The 20,241-nt window shown below is 39.6% G+C and overlaps 1 protein-coding gene across 3 annotated transcripts; it reads right to left on the reverse strand.

Annotated features, from left to right (window-relative positions):
- Positions 1–1,411: 1,411 nt before the first annotated feature.
- Positions 1,412–19,231, reverse strand: LOC139328656 (stathmin-3-like). Of its 3 annotated transcripts, XR_011602041.1 has the most exons (6): positions 18,962–19,101; positions 8,060–8,155; positions 6,577–6,755; positions 4,062–4,253; positions 2,653–2,764; positions 1,412–1,724 (listed from the first exon to the last, which is right to left on the reverse strand). XR_011602041.1 is itself a non-coding variant. In XM_070958548.1 (5 exons), exons 1-5 carry the CDS (start codon positions 18,978–18,980, stop codon positions 1,665–1,667), a joined length of 546 nt encoding a protein of 181 aa, XP_070814649.1. In that variant the 5' UTR covers positions 18,981–19,231; the 3' UTR covers positions 1,412–1,664. The 3 variants fall into 3 exon arrangements, 2 of the variants coding, with proteins under 2 accessions (XP_070814649.1, XP_070814647.1); XM_070958548.1 differs by lacking the exon at positions 2,653–2,764 and having other exon boundaries at positions 18,962–19,231; XM_070958546.1 differs by lacking the exon at positions 2,653–2,764 and having other exon boundaries at positions 1,530–1,720; positions 4,058–4,253.
- Between the last annotated feature and the right edge of the window lie 1,010 nt (positions 19,232–20,241).

The following is a 20,241-nucleotide window of genomic DNA, read 5'->3' on the forward strand; positions in this document are numbered from 1 at the left end:
CCCGCGGCCCCTCCCTCTCGAGCTTCCTCATTTTAACAATAGCTTTCTTGTGATGCGTTCCTGCACAGTGATTTTGTGAACCCTCTCATGAAAAACACTGCTGATGTTTTTGGATTAGCAGGACTCATTTGTTTCCGACATATTTTCAGATAGTGGTATATTTATTCTAAATGTTAGTTCATTCCTAATGGAAGCATTTCAAAGTAATAGCAGATCTTGAAATTTCTCTATGTAAGCATTTTTTTAACTTGAATAAAGTCATAGTATATCTTGGTACAGTTTGAAAGCAAAATGAATCATATGCCCTAAAATTTATATCATGGTCTTCAGATACTGAATCCCAATAACTGATCGTTCTTGATTATCATGCTAAATGCATGCACATAATTACACTGATGTGAAATATTACAAATGCATGTTAACATACTGACTGAGATGAAAGCATAGAAGTATGGTAACATGCTAATTGAATGCTGAACTTCAGCTTGATAACATCAAATAGCTGTTAACAGGCAAATCAGCACTATAACATTGATATGTTGTCAACTGTCACAGGTAAACTGAAGCATCCTGGGTTGAAGTGACACATCACAAGTCATACTGGAAACCTGGGTATGATCAAACTTGCTCTGTTCTGCTGGTAAACTTGGAAATATTCAACTTAGCTACCCTGAGGACTTCTCATGCCATTTGCTGGTGTCTATATGAAGCAAGACCAGCTCATTTGGAGAGGAGAATCCAGCTCAGCACTGCCTTTAGGTGGATCCACCCTTGTGAGCCACGTGCTTTTCAGAAGCTAAACACACAGTGGCTGTATGTTCCATCATGAACTTTCCTTTAACCCCACCCACAGAGTGCATGTTTTGCTCCATGAATCTCATATCATCTCATCTCAAATAATCCCAGTCAGCTGCTCTCTTTATTTTTTGGCATTGGTAGAATGCTCCTTTAAGACAATTCAAAATGTAGTGATGGTGGTAGTAAAATGAATTCTGTATCTGATGAACTTCTCCATCAGTAAGCAAATCAGTTTAATTGTCTTTTTCTACCAGTTTTTGCTACAACCCCAATTCCAACATGAATGAAACAGAATGTTATCATTTGCTAATCCCTTTTTACATGTACTCAGTTGAAAACAGTACAACAGATGTTTAATGTTTACCTCATCAACTTGGAGCATGTAGAGGTGTAGAGGGAATCCTTAAAGCAAAGCCCATCTCCTGCTCTAAACAGGCTCAGGGCAGCCCGGGTAAGAGTTGTGACAAACTGACAGTTAACTAATGTGGAAAGAAACTCCCTTTATTCGACTGTTCACATTAAATTAACTATCTTTTCAGTTATACCCAACTAAATCAGCTGTTTTATGTTTAGTGAATGTTTTTGGCCTCTCAAAGTAAACCCAACACAGACCTTGTTTGGCTCAGGATTGGACTTTATTTCAGCTGTACTTGATTCTGCTATCAGAATATGTTTCCAGTCTTCCAAATGTGTGTGGTTTAGCAAAAATTAAACAGATGAGTGACATTATTTGGTGCTGATTTTTATAGTTTGGGTCCTGAAAGGTGCACTGTAGGATTATATTGGTGAATACTGACAACAGGAAAACTTTGACACACAGAAGATTTTTGAAATGATCATCCACTGCCAGAGTGTAGAACAGATCTTCAGCCAGAGAGGTCTGCCTGACGCTCCTTGTTCCTGCGGACCTCAGCTGCGTGGACTTCCTGTAAAATTGCGTAACTTTGTAAACTTTGTAACACATGATGCAAAATGAAACTTAATGGTGATAAGAATGACAGAGGGTCGAGCTTCTGTGGAAAATGAAACTGAGGCACCACATTTTTTATGTCCAAGGACCAGAAACACAGTTGAGCTGTTCAGGAACTTGATGCAAGAACACAGAAACTTTGTGTTTCAGGAAGTCTTTATGCTCTTCATGATCCTGCTTGTATTCAGAGATGTGTTTTTCTTGCTTTCAGCCTCTAGAAGTAAGATGTCTAACGCTGAGCATTTCTGAGGTGTTGGTGATTTAATAAAATGTCTGGTTCGAGGTCTGCAGTGTATAACCTCAACAACATACAGTACCTGCTCTCACCCACCACTTCTTTTCTGTTATCATACTGTGGTGAAACTGGCACTCACTCCAGTTTTCAACCAGCAGGAATACGTGCATCATTTAGTGTGTGTAAAACTGAATGGAAATGAAGCTACTCATGTGTCCAAAGTGGAAACATTTCTGAGTGACTCACCAACCTTGCTCATTTAATAATGACTTCAAACAGTATTCAGTAATGTAAATATTCATTTTTAAGGCACTTTCATGGCATATAAGTGTTTTCCACAGAGGATATATTTTCATGTCACAGTGGGAATTGCACAGGAATAAATGATTAAATGAATGATGGCTGGATTCCATTTAGCTGCTTAAGATTCAGGATCCTGGTGTTGTTCTTACTGGTTCACTGTTGAACACTTGAATATATAATAGAGCCATCAATAATGTTATAGCAGGAAAAGCACAGGCGTTATTAATGACAGTCAAAATGTCTGTTGTGAAAAAGGCTTAATAATTTTTCCTTCAGCTGGTGTTCTGCTAATGTAATGTTGGATGCTTTTCATGTCAAACTGTCCCTTCAATGTTGTTTTACTGACCTTTCTGTGACATCCATATTTGTCATCTGACAGCATGTTTAGGTCTTTGGCTCTGTGTCTCCGCTCGCTGCTGTTACTGACAATCTATGCTGATGTCTGGTAACAGTGATATCTATGAGAAGTTTTGAAGGCAGGAAAAACAACACTTATCTTTCACGTTATTTATTCTGAAAGTGCAAAATTGAACTATGTGTTCAAAACTATATTTTCTAGTTATTTTTTGTAATTTGAATTAGATTTGATTTATTAAAATCTTATTTACCATTTTGGCCAATTATCCCAAAGCCAATGAATTCAGTTTGTTGGTTTGGGCTAAGAAGCTCATCCAGTCATGTTCATGGAGAACCAATGTGACTGATCAGTCATTTCCTAGCATACCCCTCACTGTGTCCCTTCAAAAAGTGAATGATAAAAAGGACATTGGGATAAAAGAAAATGGGATTGAAGTGAGAGAAACAAAATAAATGTACTGTGGTAAAAGGTACAATATTTGGTGCTTGTACATGTAGATATAAATGTACTGTAAATGTATTCTACATTATGGGAGCAGTCTACCATCCATCCAAAATTAACACAGAAAAACTGATTAATGCCATCTCTGCACCACTCCCCAGAAAAAATGCTATATTGAATACAAGCGTAGTCAACAGCACAATAACCAGTGAACATTATATTGGTGCAAATATAGTCACTGCTGCTGTCTGTCCCACATGACACCATCCAGACAGGTTGACAACATGGATTTCTTTGGAAGAATTGGGAGCAGCATGAGTGTTGCAACTCTCACTAACTCCCACTTGCTCATTACTGTCTTAATGTCTCATTTGTTAAATCATCACAGCATTTCGAAGATCTATTTTAGAAGACTTGGCAGCTGGATTTTGTTTCCTCTGAACAGAGCAAGACAATTTCCCCTGCCTCCAGTCTTCAGGCTAAACTAAGGTAGTTAGCTGCTGGCGCTTCATATTTAGCGTACAGACATGTGAGTGGTATCAATTTTCTCCTCTAATTTTCTCTATCGATCCCAAGATTTTCTGTAAGGATTACAGCTTTAAGCAAGTATCTTTAGCTGCTAAACCTGATTTAGATCAACTAAATGTACCATACGATCAAAACTTCATTGTTTATATTATTATTATATGTGTGAAAACTTATGTGAACACAATTTATATTGTTAAAAAAAGGGATTATGTCCAATTTATACTGGTGTCACATAATCAACATTTTGGGCGAGAACCATCTGTCAACTGTCACTGTTCATAACCTCAGTCAGAGTATGTTGGCTTGTGTGGGTCATTTGAGTACATAAAATGAAGCAGAACTTGCTGGAAAATAGAATGGTACTGTCCCTGAATCGATTAAAAACATCAACATTAATTCACAAATGATCACAGAATGGGAAGACTTGCTTTTTCGTGCAGACGCTGTTTGAGAGCGTTGAGGTGGGCCTCCCGGTTCTCCTTGTTAACCTCCATCTTTTGGATGAGCTTCTCCTCCGTTTTCCTGCTAAAGATGTTGTTCTCCTCGCGTGCTTTGTGGAGAACTTCTTGCACGCGTTCCCTCTTCTCTGCCAGCTGCTTCAGCACCAGGGCCTCCTGGGACTACAGGGGGGGGGGGGGGGCAAATGATTGACAAAAATGATTATGGCTTATGGCAGTGGCAGTTGGGTGGCAGGGAGGATTCTGACGGTTTGAAGGTGCAATCAGTGAAATATTTTGTGTTATCAGAACAAAATGCTCATGCTGTTTTGAAATACACTCCCTTATATGATCCCTCAGCAATGATCTGCTCTAATGAGTCACTTTATTACCTTCTGGACTGGAGAAAATCAAACAGGCTTCACTTGTACTGCTTGTTTACAGTACAAACTGTTCAGCGTCAGTGCCAAGTGTTCCTCACTTGGTGATTGATTTTTAATTAAGAAAGCTGAGTCAGATTTATTTTACTTTGTTTCTATGCAGCATAACTGTCATTACACCATATTATTCCTTTAATTTTCAAGATAATTTCAACAAAACAGCTTGTGGTGCATTGTTTTAACCCTGAACATGCCAGCATTCACTCCTGTAGAGCAGGATTAGAGGGATTTCATAAACTTATCTTGAGGTTAACTCTTTGAGGTTAAGAGACGCAGCTTAGCTGGCACTTTACAGTGTCTGGAATTGTAAGGTAGCCCTGCCAGCCACTGCACCTTCAGCAAACCTGTTCAGCATCTTTGTCTCCAGAACTGTAGCGTTCAAATGAGCTGCACTATGAGTTCAGCGCTGCTTTACAACTGCCTTATGGATTAAGAAATACGTGATTACTGAAGCTATTTCTTAACACACCATTTGGGAGGACTCATCCTCTGAAATCTGAGCGTGCAGTCAAAATATAGCAAAGAGTAATACAACCTTCCAGCTGCTCCATATCCAAAACAACCAAATGAATTAAAAGAATCAGAGCACTTGGAGAACACATTGTTCTGCTTAGGTATTCAAAATAAAACTGTTCTGGCTGTGACAGATATTGTCAAGGTTACTAGACAATATGTTCTGATGGCTACTGCAAGAAAAACACATTAGGCTTAAAATATGAAAGCTTTCTAGACATTCCTACAAGTGTAAATTGTTGAAAATGTTTTGAGAAGAAGTTAGATGCACTAACCTGACTGCATGTCTGTCTGTCTGTCTGTCTGTCTGTCTGTCTGACTGACTGCATGTCTGTCTGTCTGTCTGTCTGTCTGTCTGTCTGTCTGTCTGTCTGTCTGTCTGTCTGTCTGTCTGTCTGTCTGTCTGTCTGACTGCATTTCTGTCTGTCTGTCTGTCTGTCTGTCTGTCTGTCTGTCTGTCTGTCTGTCTGTCTGTCTGTCTGTCTGTCTGTCTCACTCTCCCTCTCTTGCTCTTCCTCTCTCACCCAACCGGTCGAGGCAGATGGCCGCCCACCCAGAGTCTGGTTCTGCCCGATGTTTCTGCCTGTTAAAAGGAAGTTTTTCCTCACCACTGTCGCCAAGTGCTTGCTCATGGGGGAATTGTTGGTTTCTCTGTAGATAAAAGAGCTTGGTCTGTACCAGCTCTATATGGAAAGTGTCCTGAGACAACTTTTGTTGTGATTTGGCGCTATACAAATAAAATTGAAATTGAAATTGAAATGAACCAAATGTTTGTTTGTTTTTAACTACTACAGTACAACAACAACTTGTTGCTTACTTTCAAGTAATAATTCAGAATTTTGGGAAATGTGTTTATTTGCCTCCACATAATGGTAAAAAAAGACCAGTTAAAGAAGTAGCTGAGCGTTTTGGGAAATCTGTGTATTTTTATTTCTATTCATCACCCTCACTTTTTAAAATCAGATTTTTGTCCCCTTGACTTTTATACCTCACTGATTGTGGACTTCGGCTGGACTAAGCCTCCTCTGACAACTCTATCCATCCTGGTGGAGGATGTCAGGGTGGTTCACACCTACAAATACCTTCAAGTATCAAGGACAGTCGAAAGTGGGCTGGGAACATAGGGGCCCTCTGCAGGAGGGGCCAGAGCTGGCTCTACTTCCTGCAGAGGATTAGAGGCATCGCTGCATGCCAACAGGATACTGCAGATGGTCTATCAGTCTGTGGTGGCCAGCACTACCTTTTCTGCTGTCATGTGCTTGGGATGGGGTCTGGGTGCAAGAGACGCTGATTGGAGGAGGAACTGAGCCAGACTGTCTGGAGGCAGTGACAGAGAAGAGGATGCTATTCAAGTTGGTTACAATCATGAACAACATGCCCCACCCCCTCCACAACGTGCTGGTGGAGAAGAAGAACATCTTCAGCCAAGGACTTATAGCCCCAACACCTTAACACCAAGTCAACCTCAAATCACCTTCAAGTCAACTAAAATAAAAAGAGATCATTGGTGGTACTCAATCATGAGACGATGCTGTGAAGACATATCTTCCTACCTTCCTTCTCTCCTCAGCAGCCTCCAGCCTCTTTTGGAGTTCCTCCAGGGAAATCTCCCTCCTTGGGGGAGAGGGCAGTGGCTGAGGGTGGCTTTTGTCCCCAGACTGATCGGGATCCTTCAGGATCACCTCAAACGATTGGCCTGACAATCGCTTGTTCAAGCCCTTCACCTCCAGGTCTGACACAGTCAAAATCGGGTACATACACCGAAATCAAAACACAAGTTAGTAAGCTGTAAGCAAGTTTTGTCTTTCTTTCTTTCTCTCTTGCATGCTTCCTTGTGTATCAGAGCGATGGAGATACATCTCATTACTGTGTTGGGGACCTTTGCTACATGCCATTCCCCATCTTTCTCTCAACCCATTTTCTCAATTTTCAGTTATCTTCAAATATCACTAATAATTAAATTGTTATCTAATTATTACTTAAAAACGAGTTGAATAAAAGCATAAAAACAATTTAAACAAATGACAGCAGGAGGAGGTGTAAGGGCAGGGCTTTTATCAGTAAGGAGCTGTGAACATAGCTGGTAGTAATCTGTACACATAAAGCCAATGAACTTGCAAGATACAGTATCTACATGTAATTGATAAGAGTGGAAATGACATGGCCAACAGGCCTCACACCCTGTACGATGTACAGTAGAGCAAAGACAAAGAAAAGCACATAAGTGCTTTGTTACTCACATACTGTTAGATATATCTGGTTACACAGTTGTTTGCAGATTGAAAAATAGCTATGACTGGAAAAGTGTGTTGTCATGTGGGTAAGTTTTATACATGAATAATCACATCATATTCTTGTAAAACTGAAAGAAAAGCTGAACCCACAGAACACTGTATGTCATTTATAGAAAATTAGTTGTCTTTTGCTCTGTTACTGCACTTTATAGACATGGCCTAATTGACAGGTCATGTTTTTTTTATTCTCTATGTTAGCATTAGCTAGTTCAAGGGAATTTACTCATGGACTGCTTTAGCAAATGTGCTCTGTAAAATTACATTTTTCATTTTTTATTCCAACTTATAAATAAGCTGAGCTAAACTAAGCAAATATTTAGTTTACGACCAAAAAGCAGCAGGTAATGTGTAACAACTGCTGTTCATTTCTGTACCACCTTAAATATGCGTCATGTGTTGTTTTTGTTTTACCATGCTGTACTATTTTCTTGCTTTCGTGACTGTGGTCCATAGTTCATGTGGGATGCAAATTAAATCCTGAAGTTTGAATTTTCATGATCAATTAATACTACCTGAAACAGAAGTTCACACCAGGTTAAAAGGACACCAGCATATTTGGACAGAAGTAGAGGAGACAATAAATCAATCTATTTCACAAGGGTGTACTGCACATAACACTGTCTTATGTATTCTATGGACACAATGAGCTCTGTCTGTGTCATGATAGGAAGGTAAGACCTTAAACTGAGATGACAGACAGGCTAACAGACAGACTGACAGACAGACTGACAGACAGACTGACCTCCATACTGATAGAGGCTGTTGGGATGTGGCTGTGTGTAGAAGCAGGAGCAGAGCAGAGACAGCATGGACATCTCCTTGATTTTGTCTGTGTAGGCTGTGACCAAGACACAAAGAAACAACGTTATGTCTGAAAACATCTGAAAGCCAGAAACTTATTAAGACAGAAAAGAATGTGAGTCACTTCTGCAGGAAATTTGGTTGTGCCATCAAACAACACACACATATATTCCTATGGAATATATGGAGAAAACAGGTCCTGGATTATGAAGATCCTGGAAATTCTTGGGTAGTACCTGGAATCTTTTATCCTTGTAACACCTTCAATTGAAGTGATCATATATATACACAAAATAATGTAATGTATTATCATTCACCAGCTATGCTCTTCTCCATCCATAGTGTGCATTAAACCATTAGAAGACTTTATCTTATTGGCATGGTCTTTGTCAGTGAAGTGATGTTGAAATCGTGCTTCCCTCCCTTCTGTCTTAAATGTTCAGCCATCAGTACTGTTTGTGTTGTCTTTGTGGTGTGGTTTGAGCTGTTCTGGGCTTGGGGGTCTGTCTCCACTAATTCATGTCTGTGTTGTCTTTGCAGTGTAGGATTACCTCCTACTTGCTGCGTTTATCATTGCTCATCTGATTCAGTCAACTCAGGGCATTTTGTTTCAGTATCTCCAATTTTTGACTCTTCGCTGTGAGTAATTCTAAATCCTCCTCTTCTATTTTGTCAAATTCATTTTCAACATCTGATAAGCTCCTTGATGTGGGTGATGTTTTTCAACCCAGTTCCCATCTGCATCATTAGTATATTGATCTGAAAAGTTACGTGATTCATAACCATTTTCACTTTCATCATAACTGATTCCAACAGCACATCCTTTGCCATAGTTTGATTTATATAAGCATTAATGAGTCATTATTAAACAACACAAAATGAAATCAGCAACATCAGATACAGATGAATTGTTTGGTATAGGTGCATATCTTACACTGTGCTCATAGAGGTGCCCTTTCAAGAATTAGATCCAATGTCCATCAGCCCTACTTTTCTTCTATGGAGGCTACAACTTTGCTTTCAGTTTTGTCGAAATTTCTTACTTGCTATACTGGCTAGTCTCTAGTACTGATACCAGATAATTTGTTACTCTACACAACTGTAGCTCAGCCTTACTACACCTCATCAGTCCTTCCTGTTCATTTATTCTCATCCCAGCAATGTATCTGTGAGTCTATCCACTCCAGCAAATCTGAGGCCTTTTATACTTTCTCCCTTTCCTCCACTGTAATTATTGCCTTTTATTTTGAATGTATTTGTACATGTATCCTCATTATTGTGTAAATTAACTAAACTAAACTTTTCTGTAACTGGATCTTAGAATTCACAGCCTTGTGGTCAGGAAAACACACACCCAAAACAAAACAAAACAAAACAAAACAAAACAAAACAAAACAAAAAAACCCTGAAGAACCTGTTTCCTATCTTCAACTTACAAGACATGTGAGCAGGACGTAAGACAGCAGGAAGCATGAAACATGGCAAAAACGTATTCATTGCATTCAAGGCAACTGCAAACACCAACGCGTTCCACAAAGAGCAACATCACCCAACTCAGCAGTTCCCCTCAGTTCTCTGGAGCTTTTTGTGTCTTTCAGCTCATTGTTCTGGTTTTATGGTCTACAACTTTACTGTTTTGTTTCAGTTTCACTGCTGTAAAGAGCGAGATATTGTTCTCAGTTGGTCAAGAGTGCAGAGGATACTGGAGTTACAGTCATTTTGTGGCCACAAAAACAACTCTCTAACCCTAACTCTAATGTTTAGGTTAATGTGGTTCTGTGTCTTCTGTGTAAATAGACAACTGGTGTTAATATGCCAAAGTTGTACACTTATTTTTCTTTAAAACATTGCATTACGTCCAAACACTGATGTCTATGTAAAGATAAACATGCAACTGAGGTGTAAATTGGTCAGTTATCACATATGGAACACATAGACCCAACACCTGTATTTACTAAATACCACTGCTAAAAAATTTGCACTATTCCACTGCTCAACAAATGTTGGTGGCCATACATGAAGAAAGCAATGTGCCAGCAAAGAAGCAGAAGAGTGGCAGTTAACAAACATGTACACAAACAATGCAAGATTTAAAATACACAATAATCTTTTAAAAATTAGCTTTGCAAATGTTTTATGGGGACGGCATTCATGCAGGCACATACACATATGTGCAACGCTGAATGAACAGGTTATGAATGTAAACAGGTAAACAAAGCAGATGATATTGTTCAGTTGTTCTATTCAAAATAGGAAGTCAGACTGGTGCTCATACATCAATTTTCTGGGTATTGAAATAGTCTAAATTATAACAGCCACTTTCTCCTGCCTTTTGAGGTTTCCAAGTAACAGAGTAACCAAAATACAAGGTAGTGGAACCATCAGTTCTGATGTCTGGAAGCTTTTATTGCGTGACTAAAACTATAGAAAGGCTGTTATTTTTAGAAAGATTCTGAATTATTAACATGAACTCTAATATAGCTTTTTGGTCCCTCAGCCCTCTGGGGTATTTGTGTGGTGCTTGCTGCTGTCTTTGGATGAGTGTTTGGCTTCTGGAGTGAGTGAGTTGGCTCTCTGTAGTAGCTAATATTCCCACTGGATATGAAAGCACATGCCCCAGTGTCTCCAAAATCAATAATGAGACTCATGAGGAGGCAGCTCTCCTGCTGTTGGGACCGATGCAGTGTTACTCATCACAAAGGTTGGGCTGCTTTGTATTTTATTTCCATGGTGACCTGTCTGCTCCTGTTAACCCATCTGTGCTTACACTTACACAGCGACACAGATAACAACGGCAAGAACCAGCAGACTGAAGGAAATACAATGATAATTTATCTTAAAGTGTTGGCAGCAAGAAATATGACTGTGAGCAGTTAAAAAAACAAAACAAACAAAAAAGACACAACTTTTGTATAACACTTGTTTTTTAAAAGATAACAAAAAGCAAGCAAAGAATTAAAAATTAAAAGTAAAAAAATGTAAAAAGTGTAAAAATGTCCACATGATTAAAAGTAAATATGTCCAGTGCAAACAGAATTAAAAGTAAAAATGTCCAATGCAACATGCAAACTGACATATACCTTTGGAGCAGGGTAGTACTGCCGAGTAAGGTTATTGCTTGATTTCTTGGGCTGGAAGACAAAATATAAGGCAGCCACATGTGCTTAATACACAATGCAGACAGTGAGATGAACAAGGGTCAAAAGGGGCCCGCACTTCATTTTGACCCCTAAAAGGTCAATTTGATGATACCAAGCAACCTTACTAAGATACTTAAACAATTGTTGTCCTTTCTTTTGCCAGCCATCTGTGTACATCTGTGTATACATTTACTGCAATGAATAAATAAATATAAATAAATATAATAAATAATAAATGTAAACCTGGCAAATAAACAGAAATGTGAAAGCTGGCAGTGATCTGTTATCACCTTCAGATGTAGGCTGTATAGCTCATTAACACAACATAAAGCACGCTCAGCAATTATCTGACTCTCCAAGAAATTCAGTGCAGTGTTTCTGTGGGTTCCAGGGCAGAGGCAAAATAAATATTTGACATATTAAGACATCATTAGAGGCAAAGCCTACAATGATGGCATCAGCTCCAACCTGTTTACTCTAACCAAAAAGGAAGAACCGGTTTCTGCACATGCCACCAACCGTGTGTTGTGTGTTCATATTCAAATCCTAAGAGACTGTTCAAAGGGAACACAGTTACCTTTCAGTAACTGTGATTCAGCATTGAGCAACTATTAAATATATTTGAACCCAAACACAAGCATAAATGAGTGAATGGTACTGTGTGTCCAAGCAGCCTCAGCTAGAACAAATCTAGTGGTGTCAGTGATGGTATTACATGACTTGAAACATTAGTAAAAGTTAATATTATAACTGTCAACAACACGTCATCAGAGCAGTGCTGTACTCTGGTTTAGGCCAGTGTGCGAACTATACCATGGCTCTCAGGGGAGCCGGGGGGTGTTACAGCCACATGCAACAGGTCTTCCATTCTCTCCACTGCTGACTGGTCCAATGAGGCGGGAGAGAGGGGCAGGTGGGGTCAGCATCATGACCGGCCTCTTCCTCCACTGAGCTGTTAACCCCATCCTCAGCACCTCCTGCCGGCTTGTCCTGCATTGTCATCCCGGGCATTGTGCTGACAGCAGTCCTAGCAGCATGTGTAGCATCAGTGTCGGTCAAGCTAGCATTTGCAGTAGAAGAAGTCTCTTGCTCTGGCTGGTCTTTACAGTTGATTGGCTTCGATTTTTTAGTAAATCCAAAATTTGTGAGTAAACTTCCTTGTTTTCTTTTTGACATGTCTCTTATGCTGAATATAAAACAGAAATATTGGCAACTTCACACGCAGACTGAGTGGGACTGAGAACTTTCAGTTTACCTGTTAACATGAGTGAAATTTGATACTGTGCATGCCCGTATTAGAGTGAATCAACCTCATGCATGAATCATACATCAATAATAGCCTAATTAAATGCATGATCAATGACAATGATGAAGAAAGAGAGAAATGCATTGCTAATAGCATATTGTCAGTATTTTAGAGACCCCCCCCCCCCCCCCCCCCCAAGATTTCATAAATCCTGTTGTCAGGGGGACTCATGTCTCATTCAGAGGAGCCAAGCTCCACCTGGCTCCCAGGTAGTTCGCACCCTGGTTTAGGCTACATGACATTACATGCTAAAAGCTTGAGAAGCATTATGATTTGTAAGTCAGTCAAGAGTTCTTCTTATGGACTCATATGAGGACTCATTGAACAAGTACTTAAGAGAAAATTTGTAAATTTGTATGGTAAATAAATGTCACAAATGATCTTAAATCATTTGTATGTTCCATGTAAGAACAAATCTGTTTGTATGACTGGTTCTTGCATGAGGCTCATTGAGTTTTGATGTGTGTTTGTTTATAAAAAACAAATAAAATTTCACCTTAAAGCCAACTTATAGGGTGCGTGAGAGTCAGGTAATCCTGTCTAGGATGCTTGTCCTAGACTGACCCTGCTGTGTAATTTGTCCTTGTCTCTCTCTGTACCTTGGCTGCAAAAACAAGCCAGTCCCACAGGCTTCTCTCTCTCTCTCTCTCTCTCTCTCTCTCTCTCTCTCTCTCTCTCTCTCTCTCTCTCTCTCCAGTCCCACAGGCTTCTCTCTCTCTCTCTCTCTCTCTCTCTCTCTCTCTCTCTGTGTGTGTGTGTGTGGATAAGATGCAGTATTTGTTTCATGTGTGTTGATAAGCCTAAAATAATAGACAGTCAAGGCCCAAGTGGATGTTGCCAAGGTGACACCATGTAAGTTCAGTAGGCGATTAGGCTACCTGTCGACCACATGCAAAACACCTGCAGTAAAATATGATACGTCAGTATTTCTAAATATATAGTCTGGGTCCAACCCTGCAGGCCACGAGGAGGATTCCAGCTGGTCCTCAATAAATAATGAGTGTCATAATTTCATTAAATGGAAATGAGCTCCATGACAAAATGAATAAAATGACTGTTATCTCACACACTACCACAATTAAGACAGTTTGACAGTTCTGCATTACATCAACAACTCATAGGTTCTTGGGCCTAAAGCTTCCCATACAGCCTCTGTGGTTTAATGGGTGTCACTTTGATGGTCTGTGGCATTAAATATTTGCATGAAATTAGAGGCAGAGATAGGTCTGTAAAGTCCATGATGTATGGTACCTACACACACCTAGCAAAACCTAATGCGGGCGTTTTCGTTCTGGAGAACTTTTTCCCTAGTTCCTAGTTCCCCCCATCCCTCCCCCTTTTTTATTGTGTCTGCACCACAAGAACTAGGAGTGATCGTAGTTCTTAGAAGGCCACTTTGAGGGACTTTTTTAGCTCTCACTTCACAGTAGGTACTCTCCCAGCACAAGAGGATCCTTGAGTGACCAGTGTGACCTCATGGGATGCCCTCTAAATAGCACACCCCTTTTAAGAACCTTTTTCATGTCACGCATTTTAAGCTTTTCATGTGTCATTTAACATCATCCACACTGAGCTTTATGTGTGCCATTTAACTCTGTCTGCATTTTATGAGTTTTGGAAGTGCAGGAAGTCAGTTGACCATCGTCATTTCGCCATCATATTCAGGTGACCTTCATTGTCAGGGGCTGGTGTAACATAAGTGTATTGGTCAAACACGAGTCAATACTGCACACGCTTCTACCATTTCTAAAAACCTGCATAAATTGCTGTGATGAGAGATGTTTCTATTATTTAGTCTACCCTCAGTATAAGACAGTACAAGTCAACAGCAGCACAAACTGCAGCCTCCAAAATGACAATACAATCAACAATATGTAAAAGTGAACATATTAATCTTCATGAACGGAGGATTTACTGCCAGACTGTTGTGTCAGACTGCATTTGACATCATTTGATGTTGAAACATGCCCTCTGCTGTTCAGAAAGGCAGATTCACATCTAATGTACAACACACTGAAAGTGCGATAGAAGCACCAAAGTATGGTTGGTTAGATTCAAAGTGCTGAGTCTTACTGAGTTATACAACCAAGTCCTGAGGGCTGAATAAAAGATGAACTGACTTGCTAAGATGGATGTTTTCTACTGTCATGTTTTTGTTGAGAAAACCTTGAGAACCTTTTCCAGTTGCAGGCCAAATTTAGAAAGGTTACGTTATGATGGGCTTTTGTTAAGGTTTTACTGACTTAAACCGGGATGTTTGTTTAATGCCTCAGGTTTTACTGACATGAAAGGAAGAGTCGGATTTGTGCATTCACCACAAGGTCATTTATTATTGAGAGGTTCATCAGGTTGGACGCATTAATACAGCGTTTCAACCACGCGCTTCCTCATGCAGTCTCACCCAGCCACACAGCAGCATGACACAGAAGAAGACTTTCTTTTTCAAAGCAAAATCAAATAATGTCTCCCAGTCTGCTGCAGTCAGCAGCCTATGCTCTCCTGCCTACAGAGTGGGTGAGGCAGCCACTGCACATTAGTAAATACTTTTTATATTGTTAGTGTATACAAGCCATATACAGTAATTGCCCATCTGCTCCATTAAAATCCAAATGAAGCCAAAGATACAGCCACTTAATGGCCTCTCAGTTTTTATAGCCAATTAAAAGAAGATGAGCAAACAGGGGTGGGAAGAGTAAGAGGGTTTATATGACCTGAGCTGAGAAATAGTCCATATTATACATCAACATCATACTGAACATTATTATACACACAGGGCTCTATGAGCTTGAGGCTGAGGGTTATTAGTGGTTTTGATTGCACCCTACTGTTGCTCTGCCTCTTGTAAAGTTAATTGTAAAACTGTTACATAACTTCTTTTGAGAAAAATAACAAATTGTTTATCCAGATTAAATGTCATATATGTCTAAAACAACAACTGAATATGTGAACAAGTCTACTCAGTGAAACAAAGACATTGAGAAAATGACATACTTCGGCAATACATTACAGAGAAATATTCCATTTTTTACATCACTACATTTATCTCACACCTATAGTTACTATTTAGATTAAGGTGTTACATAGAAAACATAATAAAGTTGGTGGCAGTGGATATTTCTGTATCAACTGCCAGAGGGTGGCAGGGTGAACAGGCTATGGCTGGGGTGGGTATCATCTTTTAGTATCCACCTCAGCTCCACTTACGCAAATACAGTCTGTCTTAGTCTCCTTTTTCCTAAAATTAGCAATCACCTCCTTGGTTCTGCTGATGCTGAGCTGTACATTGAGCTCTATGTACTGCTCTGCAAGATTGTTTATTTTTTTGCGATATGAAGTTTCATCATTGTTTGTAATCCGTAAACGTCACAACAGAGTTCTCTGCATGTTGGGATTGCAGTCATGGGCACACTGTGAACAGAAGGGGCTGAACACGAAACCCTGTGGAGCTCCAACAACAACAACAACAATTATTTATTTATTTATTTATTTATTTATTTTTTTATGAGGCCTGGAGACCTCTGTCAGATGGCAAAGGGCCAGCAATTTCAGTCCTTTCAGCTGATGTGTTTTTGGTTTGCATGATTAAATCCTGCTCAGGCCAAGTCCTGAAAGCACCAGAGAAACAAACATGTCAAATGAAATATTTATTTATTTATCTCCAAAATGTGCTTCTTGAGGACATATAATACGACAGCTATAGAATATATGGCTAATGGTGAATGTCCTCTGTACAGTGAGTCACACTGAGCAGGCAGCTCAGAGGAGTGTTTGGACATATGAAATACTACACATTATTTTATCAATGTTGGTCTGAGGTAGAGTAAGGTCATTGTTAGCTAAGCTCCACTGGACATCTACCAGCACAGTCATCTCTATGACTCCATTGAATACTCAAAATGGCTGACTTATGCACCACAAGATAGTATTATTGGTGTAATCAAATCTCATTTCAGAGGAGGAAAGGCAAGTGTGTTCATTATTCACATTGAGACTCCTCACTGTGAGCTGCCGGCATAACATGACATGTGACTTCATCTCTTCTTATTTCTAAGCAGCTTTCGTCCTGCTGTGCTTTTTCTGCGGAGGCTAAACATCAGCTGTGTGTGTTCATCAGGGAGGCACATGAAGTTCATACTCAGAGGGAGACACGAGTGAGACAGGGCGTAGACTCACTCACATAGCCAGAGAACATGCAGTGTTTGATACATTATTCATGAGTTTGGTACAAAAAAAAACCAACTCTAAATTCTGACAAAAACAATACTGTGCTAGCATATAAGAGACATATTTGATAAACATAGACTTCAATATGGCGAATATGAGGAACTGGGCTGGACCAAGACTGACACTGGCAAGGATCTTGATGATGAAGATGAAGGAGAATGATATTACGAAGATGAACTGATGACAAAGGATAGTGCATGGAGAAAATGATGGAAATGAGCATTCAACTGGCTCCTCTGGCTGGGCATGACCCCCCAGTGACCTCAGGTAGAACAGACAGAAAGCATGTGGAGCACAGTGATCTTAGTGTTTCTATGTTTTATGCTGCTTTTCTTTGAAATACATTTGTGCATGAAATGCCCTTGTCTGCTCCAAAGTGCTCTGCACTTTATGATCTTATCTATGACTGATTCAAATTTAGCATCTTCTAAGGAGGACATGATCTATTACTGATATGAGACTATCAAGATTTTTATCTCCTCAGATATTCTCTCATCTGGACTTTGGTGGCTGAATAGTCAGAGAATAACATTCTGTTTTCTTAAATGAATGAATGTATTTAATGTGATGTCATTCCAATTATCCAGTGATTCTCTGACTCATCATCTAATGCCACCATTTGGTAAAGACTTCAAACTGGCCCATTCTTTACTTTTTGACCAAATTCATACAGACTGCTCCACACTCCCATCAGCCTCTGTAGTGCTAAGAAGCGAATGTTAGCATGCTAACACGCTAGACTCAGATCGTGAACATTGGAAACCCTCTTAATGTCAGTATGCTAGCATTGTCATTGTGAGCATATTGCCATATCAGCATTTTAGCTTGAAGCACCACTGAGCACCATAGTACAGTCTCAGAATCTTGGTTTTATTGTTTTGACATCTGTTTTAGTCCCTGCAGACTGGCATACGTGTCTGATTAATCAAACAATTAGACAGCTGCGTGGCCCTGTAATGACAAGGGCATTGGTCTTCTTCATGTATAGTTAGCGCCTTTACTACTATGATACATGCCAGGCTGAGTCCTCAGGGGAGAGAAAGATGGGACTTTCAGAGAGATTCATCAAAAATTCACTTGTTCATTTGTACAACCCTGATCCCAGAAAAATTGGGATGCTGTGTAAAACATAAACAGAATATAATAATTTGCTAACCCTTTTTGATATACTCAACTGAAAACAGAACAAAGACAATATACTCAATGTCACTTTGTGAATGATAGTATAAACGACATTACTACATGGGCTTGGGAACACTTAAAACTGTTGTCCGTGAACACAGTTTGTCTGTAAATGATTGCTGTCTGTTTTAATTTTGTTTTGTTTTCTATGTTTTACAACTTTTTTGGATTCAGAGTTAGACCATCACAGGAGAAAAAGATTTTGCTCTACTTACATTAATGATAAGTAATTTGAATTGGTTCGTGGTATTTTCCTTGCAGTCAAATATGCCTCAGATACAAGACAATGTGCTAAATCCTGCTTTTAATACTCTATGCATTAAAATGCAAACATTTGTTTGGTTATTAATAATCTGAACATTCTGTGTAAATTACAAGAGTACACAGGGACAAAACACATCTCCACTTTTGAGTGCTACGTTAGCAAAAGTCACAAAGGACTTAACATGTCTGTATAAGATTACACAGTGAGTAAAATGAAAGCATTAAAACATCTGATGAAATGACTGTAACATCTGCTACTAACTTTTTACCATGTGATTATGAGTACTGAATAACATAGCATGTTATGTGATAATTATCCTACGTTTAATTTTGTCCATTTTGTCCGTTCTTACTTGCTGTATAGTCATTGGCAGTGTGTTCAGTGTGAATCTGTGTTTTAGATCTGTGTCAATGAGTAGGCATTAACTCAGCAGTGGTTCCATATTACTGCAAATGAGTGGTCAATAACCTGCTCTGTTGAATCTCACTGCCTTTAGATGTCCACATGGGACTCTGGGAGGGCCTCTTATCTATGACAGAACCACAGTACAATGAGAAAGGAAAACCCCAGTTGCCATGACAATTACACAGATACACAGAGATCCTCTCAACCTTCAGCATTAAAAAGACTTAAAACAATGTAGCCCCTCCTCTCTCCCCACCACACACAAACATATCCGCACAATTTCAACGAACCAAAGAGCTGGTGTGGAACGAGTCGTCTTACCTGATACTGTGCTGGTCATTGTTGCTGACAGTGGAGAGGAGGAGAGAGCCGGAGGATGCTGCTGGATGGAGGAGGAGAGAGTGTGAAGGAGTCGGAGAGAGAGGACGAAGACGAAGGAGGAGGAGGAGGAGGGAGGGAGGGAGGGAGGGAGGGATGAGAGAGAGAGAGAGAGAGAGAGAGAGAGAGAGAGAGAGAGAGAGAGAGAGAGAGAGAGGATAGGCTGGGCTTGTGTCTGTGCCCTAAATGGTGCAATGCACAAGTCTGTGAACAATGGGCAGCCAGTGGGACTTGATGTGTCTGTATGTGTCTGGTGGGAAGGAGGGTGTACTCTGGTGCTGACAAGGGAAGAGGTGGGTGGGTGAGGCAGTGGGGAGAGAACAGTCACATGAGGGATGTAATCAAATAGGACTATGACTTTTGTATTCCATGATACCTGTTTTTGTCAAATACTATTTTAAGTCTCAGTGAGGTATTTCACAATTCTAGTGACGAACATGACAAAATTATCTCTGAGCTTAATAAGTTTGTCATCAAACCTCATGATGACAGCCTGCTAAAGAAACTTCTGTTTCACATTTGCTAGAAAATTGATCATAGCTATGGAATCCCAAAGTCATCAATATTGAAATAATAAGTACTACATGAAATTACAAATTGAGCTCATTATTATGAAATGTTATGTCATTCTTCTTCACGAAGAGTTCACTGCAGGTCTTTTTTGTTTGGGTTGTTTGAAAGACAATGCATGATCACATGATGATGAAGAAATGAATGCCTAAGTCACCAGCTTTAATGCTTCTCCACATCACGATGAGAACGCGTGCTGGCTGCCAAACACTTCAAAGCAGATCCACTGGTTTTATTAGATTTACAATATATTGATATTTTCATCATCTATCGTGTTTCTCTACATTTACTTCAGCCACATTATGTCAGGTTACAGCCTGCGCTCCATCCTTCTTCTTCCATCTGTTGGAGCAAACTAATGTGACACATGATCAAGTGTGAATTCTCTTTAAAAGAAGCTGCTACCTTCAAGATACTGTCGGTTGTTGTCCCCTTGTTTTTTTTCACTCCTAGGAAGTATTTCCATCTCACAGGAGTATCTGACTAAAATTAAGATTAAATAAAAGAGAGAAATGAAGAAATCTATAAAGAGATCACACAAAGTGATGAATTTTCTTGTCTCTTTCTGCTCCTGTTTTCTTGATCTTAACTTTGAAAGGTGGCTGGAAAGTTTTGGTAATGTTAACTGTTGTCGAACGGTAGCTAATGGATTC

The sequence above is a fragment of the Chaetodon trifascialis genome, chromosome 3, assembly GCF_039877785.1.
Source record: "Chaetodon trifascialis isolate fChaTrf1 chromosome 3, fChaTrf1.hap1, whole genome shotgun sequence".
Classification (NCBI taxonomy): domain Eukaryota; kingdom Metazoa; phylum Chordata; class Actinopteri; order Chaetodontiformes; family Chaetodontidae; genus Chaetodon; species Chaetodon trifascialis.